Source organism: Hyla sarda, chromosome 3 (assembly GCF_029499605.1).
Source record: "Hyla sarda isolate aHylSar1 chromosome 3, aHylSar1.hap1, whole genome shotgun sequence".
Lineage (NCBI taxonomy): Eukaryota > Metazoa > Chordata > Amphibia > Anura > Hylidae > Hyla > Hyla sarda.
Window position 1 is genome coordinate 192,392,848 of NC_079191.1, and position 25,630 is coordinate 192,418,477.

Sequence of the window (25,630 nt, forward strand, 5' to 3'; positions counted from 1 at the left end):
TGTTTTTTTTTTTTTTTACCCAAAATGCCACAAACAATAGTAAATTTTGGCCATATTATACATCCCAGGACAAAGCGTCAAAAAAACATGCTAAGAAGCTGGTCATCTTTACACCATACCACTCAGGACATGTTGCCCTTAAAAATGAATTACAAAGGACATACTGTATGCACAGACTCTGTATGGAAGTGCATACAGTGATTACGGATCCATATTACTGATCTTCTCTACCCCAAATGAAAAAAAACTGTTGCCTAAAATTATATATACAGTATGTATATGAATACAAGTAATGACCCCAAATACACATGAGAGACATTGATATTGAAAGTTATGTCATCATTGTTCTCAGATAGGACTTTCCAGAACTGATGTCATTCAGGATATTAACACAATCTCTTCTATACAGTTATAAGCAGGGGAGATTTAACAATATAGCTGGCTTTACTCATGACTTTTGTGACCCTTTAATACTTACGGCCTGTTCTTCCTTTGTCTAAGACTGGGATTTGAGATTGACCTGACGTCGACTCGGCAGTTTTCCTCTTGTAAGTCTTTGTAACTTTATCTACATCTGGCTGTTTCCTAGTCATTTCTTCCATAAAAGCCTGAGAATGACACAAGTTAAATAAAATGTGGCACAAAATCAACAATAAAGAGCATAACCTAGTGAGGGGAATGTCTCATACCTGATGTTCTTCAATGAGAGCTTTAACCTCATCTATCTCCTCAGGGATGTCTTCCTCATCTTTTTCATTAAGTGTTGTCTCTGCCCATTGTAACCATTGAAGTAAAGACTCTAGAAGTACCTTTTTAGCTACCAAGTCCTCCAAAGCAAGAGCAAGTCTATGTTGATGCTGTTTTGCCCATGTTAAGACCTAAAAATACAAGTCGAAATTGTCACATTGTCTAAATTCTCCAGTCATTGTCTACCTTCAGCCATGTCTGTCATAAATTAGGACTAAGAACATGAATTTATGAGCAGCAATGCTTTTTTTTTTTTTTTAACATGGAAGCTGTATTTTATATGATGTCAACACGCCTGGATCTCCTTTCATCTACGAGTCTATATACACATATACCTCTTCAAATCTGGCTCTAATGATAGTTATCCAGTGCTTGATTGTAGTAATGGAATCTGGGTGACAAATTGTCAGTATAGCTTCTCCCATGCTCGCTCCTTTATTCAATTCAGATCTTTTCTCCTCCACTTTTCTCATAAATTCCTTAAACAAAGCAAAAAAAAAAAGTTAGGCTGCTTTCACACTATAAAATTCATCCGTTTTAAAGATCCGTTTGATGTTCAGTTATGAAAACCCGGAAAATGACATATTGCCAATGCTGACTCTACCATGCAGAAGATTTCAAACAAACACAGGATACATTTGTTGTTTTTTACATAAGTGACTAATCAAAGGCTGGAATACAGTATATAATGTCATATCATTTATAGGGCATTATTATTATTAAAAGAAATAGTAAATGCATTTCTCATTTCATTGTTAGTTTTCACTAGGACTGACAACACTCAGGGCTCCCAGACGAAATAAAACAAAGGTCCCCTGCCAGATTTACACCTTATGTGACTGATATCAGTCACTCGCTTCTCTTATAATGCTTCAGCACAGATATACCCTCGAGAAACCTTACATCATATATGACTGATATCAGCTGCTCCTATTATAATGTTCCAGTACTGATATAACCTCCATAGACATTACATCATATATGACTGATATCAGCTGCTCCTATTATAATGTTCCAGTACTGATATAACCTCCAGAGACATTACATCATATATGACTGATATCAGCTGCTCCTATTATAATGTTCCAGTACTGATATAACCTCCAGAGACATTACATCATATATGACTGATATCAGCTGCTCCTATTATAATGTTCCAGTACTGATATAACCTCCAGAGACATTACATCATATATGACTGATATCAGCTGCTCCTATTATAATGTTCCAGTACTGATATAACCTCCAGAGACATTACATCATATATGACTGATATCACTCGCTCCTCTTATAATGTTCCAGTACTGATATAACCTCCATAGACATTACATCATATATGACTGATATCAGCTGCTCCTATTATAATGTTCCAGTACTGATATAACCTCCATAGACATTACATCATATATGACTGATATCAGCTGCTCCTATTATAATGTTCCAGTACTGATATAACCTCCAGAGACATTACATCATATATGACTGATATCAGCTGCTCCTATTATAATGTTCCACTACTGATATAACCTCCAGAGACATTACATCATATATGACTGATATCAGCTGCTCCTATTATAATGTTCCAGTACTGATATAACCTCCAGAGACATTACATCATATATGACTGATATCAGCTGCTCCTATTATAATGTTCCAGTACTGATATAACCTCCAGAGACATTACATCATATATGACTGATATCAGCTGCTCCTATTATAATGTTCCAGTACTGATATAACCTCCAGAGACATTACATCATATATGACTGATATCAGCTGCTCCTATTATAATGTTCCAGTACTGATATAACCTCCAGCGACATTACATCATATATGACTGATATCAGCTGCTCCTATTATAATGTTCCAGTACTGATATAACCTCCAGAGACATTACATCATATATGACTGATATCAGCTGCTCCTATTATAATGTTCCAGTACTGATATAACCTCCAGAGACATTACATCATATATGACTGATATCAGCTGCTCCTATTATAATGTTCCAGTACTGATATAACCTCCAGCGACATTACATCATATATGACTGATATCAGCTGCTCCTATTATAATGTTCCAGTACTGATATAACCTCCAGAGACATTACATCATATATGACTGATATCAGCTGCTCCTATTATAATGTTCCAGTACTGATATAACCTCCAGAGACATTACATCATATATGACTGATATCAGCTGCTCCTATTATAACGTTCCACTACTGATATAACCTCCAGAGACATTACATCATATATGACTGATATCAGCTGCTCCTATTATAATGTTCCAGTACTGATATAACCTCCAGAGACATTACATCATATATGACTGATATCAGCTGCTCCTATTATAATGTTCCACTACTGATATAACCTCCAGAGACATTACATCATATATGACTGATATCACTCGCTCCTCTTATAATGTTCCAGTACTGATATAACCTTCAGAAACATTACATCATATATGACTGATATCAGCTGCTCCTATTATAATGTTCCAGTACTGATATAACCTCCAGAGACATTACATCATATATGACTGATATCAGCTGCTCCTATTATAATGTTCCAGTACTGATATAACCTCCAGAGACATTACATCATATATGACTGATATCTGCTGCTCCTATTATAATGTTCCAGTACTGATATAACCTTCAGAGACATTACATCATATATGACTGATATCAGCTGCTCCTATTATAATGTTCCAGTACTGATATAACCTCCAGAGACATTACATCATATATGACTGATATCAGCTGCTCCTATTATAATGTTCCAGTACTGATATAACCTCCATAGACATTACATCATATATGACTGATATCAGCTGCTCCTATTATAATGTTCCAGTAGTGATATAACCTCCAGAGACATTACATCATATATGACTGATATCAGCTGCTCCTATTATAATGTTCCAGTACTGATATAACCTCCAGAGACATTACATCATATATGACTGATATCACTCGCTCCTCTTATAATGTTCCAGTACTGATATAACCTTCAGAAACATTACATCATATATGACTGATATCAGCTGCTCCTATTATAATGTTCCAGTACTGATATAACCTCCATAGACATTACATTATATATGACTGATATCAGCTGCTCCTATTATAATGTTCCAGTACTGATATAACCTCCAGAGACATTACATCATATATGACTGATATCTGCTGCTCCTATTATAATGCTCCACTACTGATATAACCTCCAGAGACATTACATCATATATGACTGATATCAGCTGCTCCTATTATAATGTTCCAGTACTGATATAACCTCCATAGACATTACATCATATATGACTGATATCAGCTGCTCCTATTATAATGTTCCAGTACTGATATAACCTCCAGAGACATTACATCATATATGACTGATATCAGCTGCTCCTATTATAATGTTCCAGTACTGATATAACCTCCAGAGACATTACATCATATATGACTGATATCTGCTGCTCCTATTATAATGTTCCACTACTGATATAACCTCCAGAGACATTACATCATATATGACTGATATCAGCTGCTCCTATTATAACGTTCCAGTACTGATATAACCTCCAGAGACATTACATCATATATGACTGATATCAGCTGCTCCTATTATAATGTTCCAGTACTGATATAACCTCCAGAGACATTACATCATATATGACTGATATCAGCTGCTCCTATTATAATGTTCCAGTACTGATATAACCTCCAGAGACATTACATCATATATGACTGATATCTGCTGCTCCTATTATAATGTTCCACTACTGATATAACCTCCAGAGACATTACATCATATATGACTGATATCAGCTGCTCCTATTATAATGTTCCACTACTGATATAACCTCCAGAGACATTACATCATATATGACTGATATCAGCTGCTCCTATTATAATGTTCCAGTACTGATATAACCTCCAGAGACATTACATCATATATGACTGATATCAGCTGCTCCTATTATAATGTTCCAGTACTGATATAACCTCCAGAGACATTACATCATATATGACTGATATGAGTCACTCGCTCTTGTTATAACGCTCCGCCACTGATGTAACCTCCAGAGATAATACATCATATATGACTGATATCAGCGGCTCCTCTTATAATACTGCAGCATTGATATAACCGCCAGTGACATTTGTGTGTTACATGGACCAGGCCCATGATAGCCAATTCTGCCCTGATGACAGCTAAATGGCTGTCAGTTCCTTCAGATTGTGTCCAAAGTGATAGTGGATAGTGATTGGGACTACACCAAGATCCCTTTTCTACTTGCATCCCATTTTTACTTAGTGCATGCCCGCAGTGATGGGATCAGGGATGTGGAATTTCTATCGCCCGACGCCCGGGACTAGCAGTTTTGGGCGCCGGGCAGGTGAATTTGTCTGGCCCTTAGCCCGGCTTCGGGCAAGCAGGGCCGGACCTGACAAGTGCGGCGGCGATCTACAGTCTGTATGGAGCGGCTCCCGACTCCTGCCCGCTCCATACTCTGCAGCCTGTGTCCTCGGAAGCAGAGCAGGGGAGATGAGAAGCTGTGTATGTCTTCTCTCCCCTGCTCTGCAGACGTGCGGGGGGAGATGAGGGGGCATGGCTTCTTGCTCCCCGTGCAGACCTGCGTCCTCTGCCTTCACTCCCCCCAGCTGTAGCTTCGGAGAGCTCAGGGGAGGAGGCACGTCTGCACGGGGAGATGCATGCGGCGCTCACAGGGGAGTATGGAGCGGGCTCGGGATTCCTGCCCGCTCCATACTCTGCAGCCCCCGGCTGTTCTCAGTAGCCTGGGGCCGCCGCTAATAGCCAGCATGCGGCGATCGCCGCGGCTGGCTATTAACCCTTTAGATCGCCGCTGTCAAAGCTGACAGCGGCGTCTAAAGGGACATGTGAATGCTTCCTGGTGGGCTAGTGGGGTGGATCGCCCCCCCGCAGCGTGATCGCAGGGGGGAGATCCACTATAGAGGTAGCCGGAGGACTTACCTCTGCTTCCTCCTGTCCCGGCTCTGTCATCGATGGATCCTGGCTGGACCAGGCTCTATCAATGGATCACAGAGGACACAGATTAATAGAGTTCAATAGAACTCTATTAATCTGTATGAGGAATCTAATGATTCCTCATAAGTGTAATAAAGTGTAAAAAATAAATAAATAAATAAAAGTTTTAATAAAAGTTTGAAAGACACACATTAACCCAGTGGTCTTCAAACTGTGCCCCTCCAGATGTTACACAACTACAATTCCCAGCATGCCAGGACAGTCGTTGGCTGTCCGGGCATGCTGGGAGTTGTAGTTTTGCAACATCTGGAGGGCCACAGTTTGAAGACCGCTGCATTAACCCCTTCCATGTTAAAAGTTCAAATCACCCCCTTTTCCTATATAAAAACATGTAAATAAAAATAAACATATTTGGTATCGCTTCGTGCGTAATTGTGCAACCTATTAAAATATAACATTATGTATCCCGTACGTTAAATGTAAAAAAATACCAAAACACAGATTTGCAATTTTTATAATATCCCAGAAAAAAAAGTAAAAAAGCGATTAAAAAGTCAGATCAATACCAAAATGGTACCGATACAAAAAACAGATTATGGCGTAAAAAATGAGCCCTCATACAGCCTGGTATGCGGAAAAACAACAAAGCTACAGGGGTTAAAAGATAAAAATTAGAAAAAGTTCAGAATTAGTAAAACATGATGTAAACGATACAAATCTGGTATCGCTGTAATCAGGCGGCCTAAAGTATAAAACTAACATGTTATCTGACCACAAGGTAAATGGCGCAGAAAAGAAAAACCACCAAATCTGCAAAATTATCTTTTACTATTTCAATATCACTTCCCTTAATATATATATTTTATTTATTTTTTGGTTCAGAGAATATGTTATTGAAAAATTAAAAGGTATTATAGTAGGTATTTATGGCTATTATAGGGCGAGGAGGAAAAAATCAGAGCGTAAAAGCGAAAATTGGCCCAGACAAGTGGATCGTCATGAGGGACAAGTAGATTTTGCTCCATTATAGTCCCGTGGACAAGTAGTTTTTTGTAAAATTTCCACACCCCTGTGGGATGTTCACAGGATGTCCTCCGGGCACTGTGCTGTACTGTGAGTAAGCAGAGATGTTTTATTTGTTTTTAATTTACTGTCTTAATCCATGTCCCTGGAAACGTTTTGCAAAAGCCCTGAAAATCAGTCCGGGCTAGCCTTTGGTTGGTTGTGTCCCGTGCAATATGTTTTATTGACATCCTTTTTGATGCAACAATAGTTTGCCCAAATAATATAGTCAAGCAGTATTCCGAAAATACACATAATTTGTGCCCAAAGAACAACTTGTTGTTAATACTGGTTATATATAAATACAGGAGATTTATAAAAGGCAAAGGATAAAGTATTTAAACAGTCTACCTATTTTGTACAGCAAACGTACAGTAAAGATTATTCAGAGGGAAAAAGTTCAAAAAGATTATATTATCAATGACAAAATACTCTCCATGACAACTGGAAAAATAAAACAAATCGTGTGGAAATGAGACAAACAAAAAACCTAGCAAGGAACTGCGCCAACCTGTCCAAAAAATGTTAGTATTGTGAAGAGAACAGTGGAGAGATTTCATCTAAAATGAGGGCATGGAGCCTGAAAAGACTGTTCTAAGAAGAAACACTTCTATTTTCTTTCCATTATGTGCTGCTGTTCCAAAATAAACATCACACATGTTGTCATTTGAAATGCCTTTGCCTAATAAAGACGTCTTGGAACCTGGAGATCGTTTTATTGCTCACATGTTTATGTTCTCATACGCAGAACCAAATCAGGATGTTAACCTTTCCTACAAGTAAACTGGCCTAAGAAATTGTCTTCTTCTCACCTTGTGCTGGTCTATTAGTGACTTCAGAGACTCTTCATCATCTGGGAGAACACCATGGAATCTCAAAGCTTGCTCTGCTTCTGCCAGCCATTCCAGCAGGGTATGCACCGCAGAGTGGAACTCCTCGGCCTGTAATCAGATATCATTTCATAAGCTCTTTGGATACGTGTCACTTTTGTATGTACCCAGCATAGTAGTCCATTTCTCCACTATATGCACTTTCAAACCATGACATTGTTGGCAAATATAAGAGTTTTACAACACATTTTATATTCATTGAATTTTATAAGCCGCCATGTAAATGTGCAAGGGGCACTCGTGCTACAGTTTGTATTTATGTAAAAACTCGCTACTCAGTTTTAAGAGTAGGGTCAGGACTTACTGGTATCAAGTCTATATTAAGTAAGAAATGACATTATAAATGTAGTGCAGGAAAAGACTCTTGTCATGAGTAAGAGCTAATTCCTTTCTGAACCCACCTGGCTTAGTGCTTCTTCTAGTCGGGTCTGTTTGGACACAGATAAAGTGCACACAGTATCCCAACGGGTGCTTAATTCCTGCATCTGGGCTTTTACCCAAGAAGAGTCATCGCGACTTCCATCAATTAACTCTCTAGCTGAACGCTTTAGCGCTTGGATGCTGCTACTTCGCTTGCCCAACTCTTTCTGAAAAACCTAGAGAGAAAAGCACAAACTTATCTACTTTTTCATGACACAAGTGGCCCATACGGCATGCAAAACCTCTTTATAACCAATACAGTACATTTGTAAAAACTAAAGGTAAATTCAGTCCTACTTTGTGGTTGTCAAGGAGGTTCATCACAATGTCAATGTCTCCATGCACAGGTTGGTCTTCGGCTAGCTGTGGCTCCACTCTGTATAGCCAGTCAATAAGGGCCTGCAAAGCATCTGTGAACTGGCCAGAAAACAGCAGTGCCTCTTCTAGCTTATTTTGCCTACATAAAATGAAATACAAAAATGTGTTAAAGTGTACCTGTCATTTGCAAAAACTTTTCTGATAATGAAGATAACATGGTAAATAAACTTATAATCTACATTGCTAAAAAATGTGTATATTTTGGGGTGAAAAAAATCCTGGCTTGTACTTGCAGCAATTACATGTGTGAATGTGTGTGGCGGACAAACAGGGATCTGTGCACTGAGGACAAGTAGGTCTCTGTACACTGAGGACAAGTAGGTCTCTGTACACTGAGGACAAGCAGGGCTCTGTACACTGAGGACAATCAGGGCTCTGTGCACTGAGGACAAGCAGGGATCTGTGTACTGAGGACAAGCAGGGCTCTGTGCACTGAGGACAAGCAGAGTTCTGTACACTGATGACAAGCAGGGCTCTGTGCAGTGAGGACAAGCAGGGCTCTGTGCAGTGAGGACAAGCATGGTTCTGTGCACTGAGGACAAGCAGGGCTCTGTACACTGAGGACAAGCAGGGCTCTGTACACTGAGGACAAGCAGGGCTCTGTACACTGAGGACAAGCAGGGCTCTGTAGACTGAGGACAAGCAGGGCTCTGTACACTGAGGACAAGCAGGGCTCTGTACACTGAGGACAAGCAGGGCTCTGTGCAGTGAGGACAAGCAGGGCTCTGTGCAGTGAGGACAAGCAGGGCTCTGTGCACTGAGGACAAGCAGGGATCTGTGTACTGAGGACAAGCAGGGCTCTGTGCACTGAGGACAAGCAGAGCTCTGTACACTGATGACAAGCAGGGCTCTGTGCAGTGAGGACAAGCAGGGCTCTGTGCAGTGAGGACAAGCATGGTTCTGTGCACTGAGGACAAGCAGGGCTCTGTACACTGAGGACAAGCAGGGCTCTGTGCACTGAGGACAAGCAGGGCTCTGTACACTGAGGACAAGCAGGGCTCTGTACACTGAGGACAAGCAGGGCTCTGTGCAGTGAGGACAAGCAGGGCTCTGTGCAGTGAGGACAAGCAGGGCTCTGTGCACTGAGGACAAGCAGGGATCTGTGTACTGAGGACAAGCAGGGCTCTGTGCACTGAGGACAAGCAGAGCTCTGTACACTGATGACAAGCAGGGCTCTGTGCAGTGAGGACAAGCAGGGCTCTGTGCAGTGAGGACAAGCATGGTTCTGTGCACTGAGGACAAGCAGGGCTCTGTACACTGAGGACAAGCAGGGCTCTGTACACTGAGGACAAGCAGGGCTCTGTGCACTGAGGACAAGCAGGGCTCTGTACACTGAGGACAAGCAGGGTTCTGTGTAGTGAGGACAAGCAGGGCTCTGTGCACTGAGGCTCAGTGACACGCTCCTGGCTCACACATCAGGATGATTGACAAGCCAGGAGCCTGCACAGAGCCCTGCTTGTCCTGCCCTCACTTCCTGTATTTTGTTTTTGCACACAGACACACAAGCAATAGCTGCAGGGACAGCATTTTTTAACCAATGTATATGGCAAATATACATATAATGTTATTATCTACTTATATAAAAAGTTTTGGTACACCTGGAACATGAATTCCATTACAACAGCAATGAGCACAATGTTAAGGGTTTTGTAGTTTGCATGTAATCGTGGCATACAGTATATGTCTGATTGTTGCTCATGACATGTTAATAACCATTGGGTCATCTAATTTTCATTCTGTTGTTTCATATTATCTCTATGAAGAAGAGTAGTTATGGCTCCTAGACACAACTAGCAGCCCTAGTGTAACAAAATAGCACAAAAACCTGTAAGATCTGTCCCTCCTGTTGCATATGTTGAGCATGGAAGACCTGTGACCTCAGATTATTTTTCAACATGTGTTAACTCAAGTTGACATTATATAATTGTGTATTAATAATTCTTCTTTAACACAGCATGCATCTCCATTTTTTAGGAGGAGACTGTCATATGATGTCATATGCACCTACCTTTCTACTGATTTTCCACAGACAGTATCCCATTTGTCTCTTATCTCACTGAGCATATCATCCAGTTTCTGGATATCATCACTCAGCGTAGCTTTTTCTTTCAGTGAGCGGCCACTTCTTGTGGTGGTATCATAGACTGAATGCTTAGCACCCACTGTTTTCTGGAATTCCTGTGGATCACAATAAACAGTTATTCCCACAATTCCACCAAAGAAACAAGAGACAGAACGACAACAAAGTCATTCAATAAATGGCTTTGCGGCATGGAAAGTGAGATAGATTATTCTGGCAGCAAAAGAAGAATGAAGATGTAGTTTACGATGGAGAAACAGAACAAAACGGCAATGCATCATCTTCACAATGTTCCGATGGAAACTTTTGCTCATAAGATCTATCTTCCAAACCCATGTGTTAGTCTTGTACGGAGAAAAGTAGTACAGAATACATTATTAGCTTGTTCTTGGTCATGCCAGAGAAATCTTATACTTATTTTAGTGGTGTGATATAATATACATATTACTTAATACATTGGCTGGTAGCAGAGCCTTGTCAAAATGTAAAATGTAAAAAAAAAGCACAAAAAAAGCTCCACTTTTTGGAATAAACCATCAACCACCATGGTGACTGCAGGCTAAACGGGAAAAGTCTGATACTCAGTATATAATCTAGCACTTATGGTTTAGTAATTGCAACTAATTCTCACAAGCTGTCTAAACTGCCAGTTGTCATAACTACTGAAAACACAGCATTTCATTACATTTATTTTCATTACAAATGGTAGACTCCCAATAGTTAAACATAGAAATGACGGTAATACTGTGCCCTGTCACATTGTCAAGCTGCTAAAGCAAATATAATGCACAGAAGAACGCGGTATGAAGAGCATGTCCCATAATGCTGTGTGAACATGTAGTGTGAATTACTACATCAACAAAACCCTATAGTTAATGAGAAACGTTTTTGCTAAGCAATAGACAGCTAGAAAATAAAGGCCAATATCAATTTTAAAAAGTCATGTAAATGTTAAAGGGGTACTCCGGTGAAAATTTTTTTTTTTTTTTTTTTTAATCAACTGGTGCCAGAAAGTTAAACAGATTTGTAAATTACTTCTATTAAAAAATCTTGATCCTTCCTGTACTTATTAGCTGCTGAATCCTACAGTGGAAATTCTTTTCCGTTTGAAACACAGAGCTGTCTGCTGACATCATGAGCACAGTGCTCTCTGCTGACATCTCTGTCCATTTTATGAACTGAAAGCGTAAAAGGAAATCCCCATAGCAAACATTTGCTGCTCTGGACAGTACCTAAAATGGACAGAGATGTCAGCAGAGAGCACTGTGCTCATGATGTCAGCAGACAGCTCTGTGTTTCAAAAATAAAAGAATTTCCACTGTAGTATTCAGCAGCTAATAAGTACAGGAAGGATTAAGATTTTTTAATTGAAGTAATTTACAAATCTGTTTAACTTTCTGGCACCAGTTGATTTATAAAAAAAAAAAGTTTTTCACCGGAGTACCACTTTAATATACAGAAACAAACACTATATATTTTTTATATTCTTTAGTTTCAACAGGTTTTATTAGATAATTTGTCATTTATTCATGTATGTTTCTGTTCATTCTTGCCTAATTAGTCAAGTAGGCGGTTCAACTCTGTGACAGCTATCTGTGTATATATGTAAATATACGAAGAGACTTGTCAATCACTGATGAGGAGCACATATGTGAATACTTACCCCTGAATAGTCATGAATAAATCCCAAAACAATCTATAAATCTGCTTGGCTCCTCCTGCTCTGTAATATGATGCCTGCAGATTGGACTGCATTTTCAACGTTCTCAAGCATTTCAGACTAGATTAGCATTATATGACAATGACATCCAACATCCTCACTTCTTAGTGATGCATCTGACTAAAACATTTGGCTTTTATTTAGGAATTAAGATCAATCGGAGAAAGTCAGTTCCAATTCTTCTCCTCAGCATTAGGCAATCTATCCCTTTATCCATATCTGTGTATAGGGAGAGGCCTAGGGAGTAATTAAATGAGAACTCCGGTGGAAACAAGTAGAAAACAAATGTTTTCAAATCAACTGGTGCCAGAAAGTTAAACAGATTTGTAAATTACTTCTATTAAAAAAATCTTAACCCTTCCAGTACTTAGCAGCTACTGAATTCTACAGAGAAAAGTGTGCAGTTCTTTCCAGTCACAACAGTGCTCTCTGCTGACACCTCTGTCCGTGTCAGGTACTGTCCAGATTAGAAGCATATTCCCATGAAAAACCTCTCTTGCTCTGGACAGTTCCTGACACAGACAGAGGTGTCAGCAGAGAGCACTTCCTGTGGAACACAGCAGCTGTTGGGTGTGTCTGACTTCCAGAGAGAGAGGATTGAAGCAGTGTTTCCTACAGCCTTTTCCCCAGGAGGGTGGCAGCTTCCTTGGGAGAGCCTCCTGCTATGGAGCCCCAGACTTCCACCCCTCGAACTAGGCCGGAGGGGGGTGGGAGTGAGAGAGCTACGGCCGATTCCAAGGACAGGGTGAGAAGATCCAGCAGGCTCCGCAGTAATGTGGAGCCCACTCCCCCGTCCTTCGCTGGAAACCGCAAGGCGTCCGGTAAGAAGCTTATGGTTATGTCTTCGGGGACTGTGTCTGATACTATGGAACCCCAGCAATGGGGGGTGAAGGGTCCCAGGGAGTCGCTAGCTACTTTCGGTTCCCGCATGCAGGCAAATCTTGTAGAATATGAGCAGCTGGGGAAAAAGCTGAAAATCATAAGGGAAGACCTGAAGTTTGCTCGCTACCAAACAGATAACTCTGCCAAGGCTATGAGGGCTAAGTTTGCTGCCAGGGTGTGTGAGCTGAAGGCAGAGGAGCAGGAGGTGGTGAGAGCCCGAATGCTGATTGTAGAGGGAGCAGGCATGTTTAAAGAAAAATTAAAGAATGAAGACCGCTATAAAACCATGCGGACCCCTGTGAAGGAGGAAGAGGATAGTCAGGGGGAGGAAGAGTGCTTGTGTGTCACGGAGGAGAAGATGGAGGAAGGTGGTGAGGGAGATGGCGGCAGTGAGGGTGATGAGAGTGAGGGGGATGTGTGTGATACCCCGTGTACCCCTAAGACCTCTGTCACCCCGAGTGCGGATTACATCAACCCTGCCCAAGTCGCCCTACCAGCCACCTCTGAGGAAAGTGACAGTAATGATGGCGGTGACAGTGGACTGGTCTGTGGGGGGCTCCTGCGCGCCATAGTGATGCAGGAGTCACCCACCCGTCTGGAAAATTTCAGTTTTGGCCAGGACCTGGGCCCTGAGGAGAGGAAGTGGAAGAAGAAGAAGAAGAAAAAGGCTGAGGAGCAGATAAAGTTTGTTTTCTCTCCTATCCAGCAGTCTGGGCCACCTGAAAAGTTGGTTCAGGCTGCTGGGCCCCCCACCCTGCCAGATCCCGCTTCTGCTGTGGAACGGGACCAGCACGGGGGGTACAGTGCTGCATCCAACATGGCCGCGGGTGCTACAGTCACGCGTCCTGCTGGTAGGGAAGAGCAGGACAGGCTAATAGTGGGCAATAGTTATGCGGCAGTTTGCAAGGGGAGCGGTTCCCTGAGTATTGTGGGCAATGTTACTAGCCCTGCGGGGCACTTCCCTGAGAGGGGGGGGAGTGTCCAGGCGCCTGAGGTGTGTGGTGAGATCTTCTGCTTGGGGGGCGGTCCCCTGGGCGCTGCTAGTAGTGTCGGTGCTGCGGGGCACTCCCCTGAGAGGGGGGGGAGCGTCCAGGTGTCAGAACCTGCTGCTGAGCCTGTGCGGTTGGGCACAGTGTGTGGCGCAGGCACTGCAGGGATCTCCCCTGTGAGAGAGGGGAGTCCCTGCACATCAGTGGCAGGAGGAGTGGTGGAGGTGCGCCTGGAGGGGCAGCCTCAGCTTCGGGAGGTGATGTCGGCGGTGACATCTCGAATGGAGGAGGAGTCAGCGTCGCCAACAATGGCAGCCGCCGGCGACCTGAGAATGTACAAAAAGGCCAAGCTAAAGCATGTCCAGGCCAGCCCAGAGGTAGTGGGTGAAGCAGCTGCTGATCCCAAAAATACTGTCAATAAAAGCAATGTTAATACAAGGTGTGTGAAAGATGGGAGTGGTAGTGCTGTGGATGAGAGGGGTGTATGTGGCAGTGGTAGTGGTGCAGATGGGAGGAGTGGTAGTGGTGCAGATGGGAGGAGTGGTAGTGGTGTGAATGAGAGTGGTGATAGTGGAGTGAATGAGAGGAGTGGTAGTGGTGTAGATGGGAGGAGTGGTAGTGGTGCAGATGGGAGGAGTGGTAGTGGTGCAGATGGGAGGAGTGGTAGTGGTGTGAATGAGAGTGGTGATAGTGGAGTGAATGAGAGGAGTGGTAGTGGTGCAGATGGGAGGAGTGGTAGTGGAGTGATTAAGAGTGGTGATAGTGGAGTGAATAGGAGAGGTGGTAGTGGTGTAAATGAGAGGAGTGGTAGTGGTGCAGATGGGAGGAGTAGTTGTGTGAATGAGAGTAGTAGTAGTAGTGGTGTGGATGGTAGGAATAAGAGTGGCTTTTGTGGCAGTACAGGTGGCCTAGGCGGGGATGTAGGGACGGTGTCTGGTCCGGCTGCCCCCCCGGTCGTCAGGAGTTATGCAAGTGTGGCGGCTGGGGGTTCAGTAGGATCTTTACCTCCTGCATCTGGTGAAGGTCGGTTGCAACGGCGTCTCCTGGAGGCACTAAAGAGAGGAGAAAGGACGCTCCAGGTAGAGGGAAAGGAGATGGACCTGTCTTTTTGGGTGGAGAGACATGGTCTGGGAGCGTTCCGAGAGAGGAATGGGGAGACCGTATGGTCCCTCCAGACACACGGGCAGGAGGTAGGTCGCAGGAATGTGGCCCATTTGGTCTGGAAAGGCGAAGATGCGTGCCCCCAAAGGGGCAAGGTGGTGGAGCTTCTTTTCCAGATGGGTTTCAGGGCTGGGGACATCTTTGCCCTGATTCACCCCTTCGGCTCCTCCGAGTTTGACGTCAGCTTTGTTAGGCCGGAAGGACTAGATCTCTTTTGGTCTAATTATGAGCTGATGAAAAACGAGCCCGGATGGCGAGATTTCGCTGTAAAAGCGGTATCTCGCCAGAGTATGGTAAAGAAAGTGACCGTTTTGACCCGTAACGAGTCACTTTCTTGTTATGACATTATGACCTGGCTGGGCAGGTACGGGGAGGTGACGGACGTCCCCCGGAAGAACTTTGACGAGCACAATATATGGTCTGGGGCCTGGACGTTTTCCGTTCGTCTCAGGCGTTCAGGGAACACGGTCACCCACATCCCTTCGGCCGCCTTTCTGGGACGCGACAGGATTCAGATCTTCTACCAGGGGCAGCCGAGGCTGTGTCACAGGTGTGGTGACCCAAACCACTTTAGTGCCAACTGCACTCAGCAGATATGCGCCCTCTGCTGTGGGGTGGGTCATCTGGCGGCCACCTGTGGGCAGATTCGGTGTAACTTGTGTGGTGACTTAGGTCACCCGTTCAGCCGGTGTCCACGCTCGTTCTCCAACACTGTGACCGCCCCAGCTGGGGAGAGCCTAACGGTTGCCCCAGCGGGGGAGGGGACTAGTGGAGGAGAGGGGGCACCAAAGCCAGTGAAGGAAAAACATAAGACCCCCTCTATGCGGAGGCGAGAGGAGAAGCGCAGGTTGGAGAGGGCCCTTGAGAATGCCCAGGTGCCAGGGGTAGTTCGGGGTCCCACTCCAGACACTGGCTCAGAAGGAGGTCAGAATAACTCTGAGGCTTTGGGTGGGGCCGAACTGGATGAGGAGATAGGGAGACTGCGTAGGGAAGAATGTCAAGATGCTCCTTCCTCCAGTCATGCCTCTGAATCCGAAACTGTGGATGAGGAGGAGAAGGAGGGGCAGACAGTAAATGGTGGCCAGGAAAAGAAGAAGAGGAGGAAGAAGGGTAAGAGTAAGGCAGCGCCGTCCTCCTCTTCAGTTGTAGCCTCAGACCATAGAAGGAACAACTCAGTCTCTGACCCTCTGATCGTCCTTTCAAATCGATATGAGGCCCTTGGGGATACCATCTCCCCTCCTCTTCTCGAGGGTCCGGAGGCAGTGCGGCCTCCAGGAGGTGCCGAGCCTCCTTCCTCTGGGGCAGTTTCCTCAGGGGGAGAGGTAACACCAGATGCTGGAGGTAAAGATCCTGGGATGGATATATCCCTGAGTTTAAAAAGAGGCAAAGGGTCTTCCTCCGATTCAGATGGGGGTGGAGGGAAGGAGAGGAAGAAGGTTTAAAGGGTGAGGCCATCTAACTCAATCACCCAGGATGGCGGCACTCACCCCACTGACACTGGCATCTATTAACTGTGCCAGCATAAAGTCTGATACGGCTAGATTCGCAGCCTTTGATTTTCTCGGCCGTGTTGAAGCCGACATTTTGTATCTGCAAGAGACCAGGTTGTCAGATTTAGCCTCCCTGGTAAAAGCCAGAAGAGAGTGGAGGCGCGGTCCCTCCCACTGGTCTCTTGCGGCTGAGCCGTATAGTGGGGTGGCGGTCCTTTTTACCGCTCCTGTTGAATGCAGACGGGTTATTGAGTTAGAAATGGGGAGGTGCCTGATCTTAGATGTCTTCATGAAGGGACAAGAGCTCCGGCTCATTAACATCTACGCCCCACAAACTAAGCGGGGCCGTAAAGATCTCTTTATGAGGATTAAACCCTTTCTTTTTACGAGTCGGCAAGTGATCTTTGGAGGGGACTTCAATAATGTCACGAGGTCCCAAGATAGGAGAGGCTCCAATGGTCCGCTGACTTGCGATAGTGTGGCACTGATTAGCATAGCTAGAGAAGCTCGCCTAGAGGACGCCCACATCCGGAGCCCCTCAGGCCACACGGGTTTCACCTATCATCAAGGTAGTCGCAGGTCTAGGATAGATAGGTTTTATTTAAAGGAGGAAGCCGTCTCTTCCGCAGTGTCCGTGGTTGAGGTGGAGTTCTCCGACCACTGTATGATTTTGTTTTCCCTGAATGTTTCAGAGACCCCCCGGATGGGAAAAGGTTATTGGAAGCTGAATTCGTCCCTCCTGGAGGAAGCGGAGATAAGACAGTCCTTTGAGGATTTTCTTCAGAGTCAGGTACCTTTACTGGGCCTATGTAGTAGTAAGTCAGAGTGGTGGGAGATATTCAAGAAGCGGGTTGCGGGGTTCTTGCGCCAGCTCTCGAGCCTCAGGTCCCTGAACAGGTATCGCCTGTATCAGGGTCTGAGGAGGAAACTCGAGCTTCTCGTCTCGACTGGAGGTAGCCGAGAGGATATCTCCAGAGTGAAATCCTTGCTGATGAGGTGTCAGTACGATAGGCACGCATCTTTGGTTTTTGAGAGGGATTTCGGGAAGTACCGCTCGCCCGACCCTTACAGAAACTGTAAGATGTCAGTGAGTAGTAAAGCCATTTCAGGACTGATTGATAGTACAGGATCTCTGAATCGGTCCAGATCAGGGATCTTGGAGGTCGTCAGATCCTTCTACTCGCACCTCTTGGGGAGGAAGGATCTAGATCGAGACAAGATGTCGGCTTTCCTGGCTGAAACCATTCCTGAGCCAGGGGTAGACCCCTCTCTTGATGTTTTGGCAGAAGGAATCAGGGAAGAGGAAGTGAGACTGGCGATCGAGGGGCTCGCCCCTAAGAAGTCGCCGGGTCCGGATGGCTTAACATCCGAGTGGTACAGGACCTTTAAGGAGTCTTTAGCTCCCCTCTTGACTGAGGTATTCAATGAGTGTCTCTCCTCGGGCACTCTGCCGAAGTCAATGAGGAGGTCAGCCCTGATTCTTCTATCAAAGGGTAAAGATCCCAGCCGTATTGAGAATTGGAGGCCCATAGCTCTTCTCAATACGGACAGGAAGCTTCTGGCCAAGATACTGTTTAATCGGCTGGTGAAGTTTGCACCCCGGCTCCTTTCAGGGGCCCAGCACTGCTCTGTTCCAGGCCGAAGCACCTTAAGTGCGGTCCTTAGTGTCAGGGAGGCAGTGGAGAGGAGTAGTGCGGGTTTCTGGAAGGGGTACTTGCTGTCCCTGGATCAGGCCAAAGCGTTTGATCGGGTGAACCACGAGTACCTCTGGTCCGTCCTCCTGAGATATGGCTTACCGAGTACTTTTGTGAATTGGCTTAAGATCTTGTATGCAGGGGCAGAGAGTTTCCCACTGGTGAACGGTTGGTCTGGCCGCTCTTTTGAGGTGGGGTCCGGAGTCCGTCAGGGTTGTCCTTTGAGCCCGCTATTATACGTGTTCGCAATCGATCCCTTCGTCCGGAGGGTAGATTGTGGGCCGTTGGCGGGAGTCGGGATGAACCTGGCGGAGCTGGATGTCGCCCAGAGAGTGGTAGCGTACGCTGACGATGTCACCATTTTCGTGTCCTCGCGAGAGGAGGTCGATGTGGTGATGTCGGAAGTGGACCGCTACTCGGAGGCATCCGGGTCTAAGATCAACCGGGATAAGTGTGAGAGTCTCTGGCTGGGAGGGGGAGATCCCACGTTTGATCTCCCGAACACCCTTCCAGGGCCCCAAGAGTCAGCAAAAGTGTTGGGCATCATATTCGGCCAGGATGATTATCCCACCAAAAACTGGGATGGTAAGCTCCAGGATGCCACTCAGAAGGTGGACCAGTGGAAGGGTTGGTCTATGACCCTCAGGGAAAGGGTACACCTGATCAAATCGTACCTGCTCCCCTTGTTTATCTATCTGGGCAGCGTATGTATCCTGCCAGATGCTTACTACACTAGGGTCTACAGCCTGTTTTTCCAACTGTTATGGGGGAACAGGATGAACCTAGTCAAGAGGGAGGTTACGTACCGCACGAGGAGACTAGGGGGTTTATCTATGGTAAACCCTGTGGTGTTCTTAACCAACACCTTCTTGAAAGCTAACATCTCAAACCTCTGGTCAGAGAGGGCTTCTCCGTGGGTACTCTCCTGTAGGGAATGGTTTCGGCCTTTCTTCCAGGAATGGGAGACAGGAGGGCAAGTGAAGGACCTCCGTACGCCCCATGGATATCTTCCGGCTTACGCTACCCCGACTCTGAAGGCGATACGTCGGTGGGGTCTGGGAGTGTGGGAGATCAGGACCCAGTCAAGGCAGTTCCTTGACAAACGGGTTCTGTTGACCCACTTCCAGAAGCCTCTGGCGCTCAGGGACTGCCCAGGTCGGGATCTGAGGGTGGGGTTGTACCTTTTAAACATGAAAAGGATCCCCCAGAAGTTTTGGGACTTGGCCTGGCGCTGCTTTCAGGGGAAGCTATATGTGAGGGACAATTTGAAGTGTAGGAACTCTGATGACCGGGGATGTCCCCGAGAAGAGTGTGGGGACACGCTGGAAAGCATGGACCATTTCCTGCTTCATTGTCCCTTTAATATAGGAGTTTACAACAGGGTGGGCGCTTCCATCGGCTGGAGTCAACTTGCCGGCCTTACCTATCAGGAGTGGGCTTATGGGGCATTCAGGAACCTGGGTGGCCGAGATCGGGGCACTTTATTCTTAGTCAGTTTAGTGGTTAGGTACTACACGTGGAATGCACGGTGTTTAGTGTCGACCCAACAGAAAATCCTCTCCGAGGTGGAGGTCTGTAGGAACATCACCGGTGACCTTCGGAAGATCAGGTCTTTGGAGTATGGCAGTCTTGGTACCAGTAGGGCTTCTCTCATGTGGAGAGGGTTTTCTTTTGATGTGCCCTAGGTACTAGATCTTTTGGGTAGAGTACCTTTATTTTGGTTGGGGACAGTGTCAGAGGGACAGAGATAGGACGAGAACAGGGTTAGTTTGAATGAAGGGATAGGATTAGGGAGAATTGTAGGGGGAGTTAGGGAAAGAGTGTAAAATTATTTTGAATGTATCAAGTCTGCCATCCTTCTCCCTGGTGGTGGGCTGATGCATGTGCACGCTAGTTTTTTGTTTTGTTTTTAAGCTGATATGGTATGAAGGGCTTACAGGCGACCAAACTTGGGCCTAAAGTGGGTTGTGGTTCAGTTTGTATAAGTTTGTGTATAAGTTGGTTGGGAGGAGTGCTAGGTGGGGAGGGTGTGCTTGTGGGTGGTGGTGTTCATCTTTGGGGGACCTGACATGGGTCAGTTAAGGACTGGACTTTGTGAACTGTAAGAACGGTATGGACTCTCACCCAGGAGGGGTGGTGTGGGTGAGGGTACAGTTTTAGTGTAGGGTTTTTCCTAGGGTTTTCTATTGATTTTGTCGGGGTTTTCTGTAGTGCATATATTTTGTTTATATTATATTTTATTTATATAGTATATTTAGTAATTTTGTACCTATATTGTGTTATATCTATATTGTTTCAGCGTTATGGTAGCCGGACCAGTTGCTGTGTTGATATGTGGTTTATTTAGTTTATTTCAGTTATTTGGTCTGTTTTATGTTTTCTTTGGTATTTTCATTAGTCCCGGATAGAGGATCCAGTTAATTTGGACGTTTTGTAAGTGAATGTATGTGTGATATGATTATTTTGATGATTATTATTATTATTATTACTATTATAGTTTTTGTTTGTATGTATGTATATGTACAAAAAATATAATTTTTTTTTTTTTTTTTTTTTTTGAGGTGTGCTTGCTACGTTTCTGTTTAGTTTTCTTGTTGCGTGTTCCCAAGTATGGATGGTTTTGAGTTATAGTCGGATAATGATAACTTTTATGTTTATATTTTGACAAGCCAAGTTGTGCTATTTTATTTATTTATTTATTTTTCTTATGTTCATTTTCGGTAAGTGTGTGAGTGTTTGATTAGATATTTTGGGCATACTTTAATATCTTAGTATTTTAGTATCTCAGTAAAGCTGGGCTGGCCGGTTAGGCAGGGTTTTGTTTATGAGGTTTTGTTTTTGGTTCTAGAGTATTTCTTATTTATGTTATAGCTGGTTAAGCTTGCTTTGTGTTTTGTATTTGATAAGTTTTGTATTTTTCTAATAAAAAGAGTGTCAGCAGAGAGCACTGTGGTCAGACTGGAAAGAACTTCACAAGCTGATACGTACTGGAAGGGTTAAGATTTTACAATTATGTTTAACTTTCTGTCACCAGTTGATTTTAAAACATATTTTTCCACTGGAGTTCCCCTTTAAGCATTGTGGGTCGCTTCCTTCATTTTTTAAAATGCCTCTGGAAAATTAAAGAAGCGAGCTGATTGGTTGCTATGGGCAACTCAACAAATCCCCCCCCCCCACCTGTGTGCTTATCTACATTTGGTTTTTAAAGGGATACTCCCATGGAAAACTTTTCTTTTTAAATCAACTGTGCCAGAAAGTTAAACAGATTTGTAAATCACTTCTATTAAAAAAAATCATAATCCTTCCAGTCCTTTTTAGGGGCTGTATACTAAAGAGAAATCCAAAAAAAGAAATGCATTTCCTCTGATGTCATGACCACAGTGCTCTCTGCTGTCTATTTTAGGAACTGTACAGAGCAGCATATTTTTGCTATGGGGATTTTCTCCTGCACTGGACAGTTCCTGAAATGGACAGAAATGTCAGCAGAGAGCACTGTGGTCATGTCATCAGAGGAAATGCATTTTTTTTTTGATTTCTCTTTAGTATACAGCCCCTAAAAAGTACTGGAAGGATTAAGATTTTTTTAATAGAAGTGATTTACAAATCTGTTTAACTTTCTGGCACCAGTTGATAAAAAAAAAAAGTTTTCCACGGGAGCACCCCTTTAACTAACTTACTAGACTTAAGTTATGTGTATGGGTGCCTAATTTATTAAAAGTCGCACGAGGTGTAATACATTTGGCGTAGGCACACATCTGTGGGATTTTTTGCTTCTGTGGAGTTGTTGTAAGCTAGTTTTATAAGTTAAAAGATTGCTGGTATTGGTTTGCGACAAAAGTCCACATGATAAAATCCCAACCATTGCAAAGTCGAAGGGCAAAATGGTTCAAGTAAGCAAGTTTGTCAAAAATCCCTTCAGGACAAAAAGTCTTACAAAAATTTGCAAAACCATTGATTTGCCAAATTTGCTCCTTTTTTACGCACCAAAAAGACGTGCGAAATGCTTGATAAATTCTTCCTCTATAGTATAAATCAAGTGGAGCAGGACAGGGCTCCGCCTCCTAGACACTTCACCTGGACAGTGCTTCTACACTATGCCTTCTCTATAAGTTGCAGCATTTCAGAGTAAAGCATAGTTGTTAGTCACAAAGGAGCCTTTCAGGATTTCATGGAGCTGTGAAGTCTTCCGAGAGACTCCCTGTAATAGCTATAACTCATACCATAAAGTTACTGTAGTTAGTTCTATAAATTGGTTATTTGTTATTTCTAACATTTTCAGTGTTATGTACTGTATGATCAAGAGGACAGATTGAAAAAGGCTTCTACCTTCTCTTTGAAAACACCAACTTCCCTCCCGTAGTTGCAATATTGTTTGTATAGACCAGTGTTTTCCAACAAGTGTGCCTCCAGCTGTTGCAAAACTACAACTCCCAGCATGTCCGGACAGCCGAAGGCTGTCCGGGCATGCTGGGAGTTGTAGTTTTGCAACAGCTGGAGGCACCCTGGTTGGAAAAACACTGGTATAGACACTGAAATGTCACTGAGATCACTCAATATTGTATTAAAAGGTGATCTTCTATAGGGGTGGTCTCCTCAAAGAAAATGGCCACTATGCATGTATGTAATGTATGGAGGACTGAAAATGTTTCACCCTAAATCCTGTCTGGATAAGGAAGTAGCCTTTTCAAACAGGTGTTTCACTGTATTTCCTTGAAATATTATTAAAGGGTACCTCTCATCAAATAAACTTTTGATATATTTTAGATTAATGAATGTTGAATAACTTTCCAATAGCATGTTAATGAAAAATATGCTTCTTTCTATTGTAGTTTTCCCGATCAGTCCTGTCAGCAAGCATTTCTGACTCATGCTGGAGTCCTAAACACTCAGAGCTGCCAGCCTGCTTTGTTCACAGCCAAACAGGCTGTGAACAAAGCAGGTTGGCAGCTCTGAGTGTTCTCCTTTGTGAACAAAGCAGACTGGCAGCTCATAGTGTTTAGGACTCCAGCATGAGTCTGAAATGCTTGCTGCCAGGACTGGTAGGGAGACCCCTAGTGGTCATTTCTTCAAAGTGGAAAATTAAATAGAAAGAAGCATATTTTTTAATAACATGCAATTGTAAAGTTATTCTGCATACATTAATCTATAATATATCCAAAGTTATTTTGATGAGAGGTACCCTTTAAAAGACTATTAAAGCTGTTATCCAGGAAAAAACTTTTTTTTATATGTCAACTGGCTCCATAAAGTTAAACACATTTGTAAATTACTTCTATTAAAAAATCTTAATCCTTTCAGTACTTATGAGCTTCGGAAGTTAAGGTTGTTCTTTTCTGTCTAAGTGTTCTCTGATGAAACGTGTCTCGGGAACCGCCCAGTTTAGAAGAGGTTTGCTATGGGGATTTGCTTCTAAACTGGGCGGTTCCCGAGACACGTGTCATCAGAGAGGATTTAGACAGAAAAGAACAACCTTAACTTCAGAAGCTCAAGCCTTTGAGCGCCATACCACCTGCGCTGATGCTGTGATCCAGCTCCCCGTGACCCGGACTTCAACACCAAACTGTCTCAGCTGAGCGGTGAGTGCACGTACGTGCCTTTTTATTTGTTCATATTGATACTTCCTATCTTTATATGTGCACCCCGCAGGAGATGTCATAATAGGCTGCCGAGACTGCCCTGCATTCTAGTTAAGGTGAAGTTGTCTCTTGTGTGCTCTCCCCTTTCTTGTCTCACTATTACTTAATTTACAAATCTGTTTAACTTTCTGGCACCAGTTGATTTAAAAAAAAAAAAAAAGTTTTCCAGTGGAGTACCCCTTTAACAGCCACCATAAACAATTACTTACTCAAAGACATACAACATAGAACATGCAGTCCACAACTACATTTTTAAGAAATAACAGACCTTATGCTGTGTCAGCTGCGCCTTAATCTTGTCTGGATCATTTGCAATCTCAGGTTCTGAGTCCAAAGAAGCTTCCGATTCTTCAAGCCATTCCATAAGTTTAGTAAAAGCTTCATGGAACTGAGGCAATAAATCCAAAGATGTTACTGAGCAATGGATACAATACTGCAGAAGGTAAAGACTCTATATTCACCGACATGTATGTGTATATATGTATACACTGCTCAAAAAAATAAAGGGAACACTAAGATAACACAGATCTGAATGAATGAACTAATTGTACAAAATACTTTCATCTTTACATAGTTGAATGTGCTGACAACAAAATCACACACAAATGATCAATGGAAATCAAATTTATCAACCCATGGAGGTCAGGATATGGAGTCACACTCAAAATCAAAGTCGAAAACTACATTACAGGCTGATCCAACTTTTGATGTAATGTCCTTAAAACAAGTCAATATGGTGCTCAGTAGTGTGTGGGGCCTCCACGCGCCCGTATGACCTCCCTACAACGCCTGGGCATGCTCCTGATGAGGTGGCGGATGGTCTCCTGAGGAATGTCCTCCCAGACCTGGACTAAAGCATCTGTCAACTCCTGGACAGTCTGTAGTGCAACGTGGCGTTGGTGGATGGAGCGAGACATGATGTCCCAGATGTGCTCAATCGGATTCAGGTCTGGGGAACGGGTGGGCCAGTCCATGGCATCAATGCCTTCCTCTTGTAGGAACTGCTGACACACTCCAGCCACATGAGGTCTAGCATTGTCTTGCATTAGGAGGAACCCAGGGCCAACCGCACCAGCATATGGTCTCACAAGGGGTCTGAGGATCTCATCTCGGTACCTAATGGTAGTCAGGCTGCTTCTGGCAAGCACATGGAGGGCTGTGCGGCCCCCCAAAGAAATGCCACCCCACACCATTACTGACCCACCGCCAAACTATCATGCTGGAGGATGTTGCAGGCAGTAGAACGTTCTCCACAGCGTCCCCAGACTCTGTCACATCTGCTCAGTGTGAACCTGCTTTTGTCTGTGAAGAGCATAGAGCACCAGTGGTGAATTTGCGTTTGCATTTGGTGTTCTCTGGCAAATGCCAAACGTCATGCACAGTGTTGGGCTGTAAGCACAACCCCAACCTGTGGATGTCGGGCCCTCATACCACCCTCATGGAGTCTGTTTCTGACCTTTTGA

At 44.0% G+C, this 25,630-nt stretch overlaps 1 protein-coding gene across 20 annotated transcripts in view; it reads right to left on the reverse strand.

The window, feature by feature from the left end:
* Nucleotides 1-25,630, reverse strand: part of DST (dystonin) — a 613,928-nt gene that overhangs the window by 20,086 nt on the left and 568,212 nt on the right. For all 20 annotated transcript variants that reach the window (XM_056565774.1, XM_056565763.1, XM_056565758.1 and 17 more), the window contains 8 exons: nt 24,436-24,555; nt 10,524-10,693; nt 8,435-8,594; nt 8,119-8,313; nt 7,640-7,768; nt 1,083-1,226; nt 690-878; nt 479-608 (listed from right to left, as the gene is read on the reverse strand). In XM_056565774.1, coding sequence (XP_056421749.1) covers nt 479-608; nt 690-878; nt 1,083-1,226; nt 7,640-7,768; nt 8,119-8,313; nt 8,435-8,594; nt 10,524-10,693; nt 24,436-24,555 — 1,237 coding nt within the window. The remainder of the gene's footprint in view (nt 1-478; nt 609-689; nt 879-1,082; nt 1,227-7,639; nt 7,769-8,118; nt 8,314-8,434; nt 8,595-10,523; nt 10,694-24,435; nt 24,556-25,630) is intronic.